General features: G+C 38.7%; 1 protein-coding gene and 1 long non-coding RNA gene across 4 annotated transcripts in view; one reads left to right on the forward strand and one right to left on the reverse strand.

The window, feature by feature from the left end:
- Window positions 1-230, forward strand: part of LOC116081148 — a 67342-nt gene that overhangs the window by 64641 nt on the left and 2471 nt on the right. The gene's annotated exons all lie outside the window — the stretch shown is intronic.
- The window catches only part of Cfl2 (cofilin 2), a 3908-nt gene that overhangs the window by 1926 nt on the left and 1752 nt on the right, over window positions 1-230 (reverse strand). For all 3 annotated transcript variants that reach the window (XM_031357770.1, XM_031357768.1, XM_031357771.1), the window contains exon 4: window positions 1-203. This exon is cut by the window's left edge. In XM_031357770.1, coding sequence (XP_031213630.1) covers window positions 91-203 — 113 coding nt within the window. In that variant the 3' untranslated portion in view covers window positions 1-90. The remainder of the gene's footprint in view (window positions 204-230) is intronic.

The following is a 230-nucleotide window of genomic DNA, read 5'->3' on the forward strand; positions in this document are numbered from 1 at the left end:
AAAAAAAACAAAACCTAATACAATTCCAGTGGACTGAGCTGGAGAAATAAATGTAAGCCCCTTAAGATCAAATGGCACTTGGCTATTATTTTATAGTGGCTTTCCTTCAAGGGAAACTACAACACTGCCTCCCAGTTTCTCTCCCAGTGTCGAGCGGTCCTTAATATCGTCCAAGCCATTTACTTGCCACTCATGTTTAATACCTAAAAAGAAAAAAAAAAACAACACCC

This window comes from Mastomys coucha, unplaced genomic scaffold, assembly GCF_008632895.1.
Source record: "Mastomys coucha isolate ucsf_1 unplaced genomic scaffold, UCSF_Mcou_1 pScaffold6, whole genome shotgun sequence".
In the NCBI taxonomy this organism is placed as follows: Eukaryota; Metazoa; Chordata; class Mammalia; order Rodentia; family Muridae; genus Mastomys; species Mastomys coucha.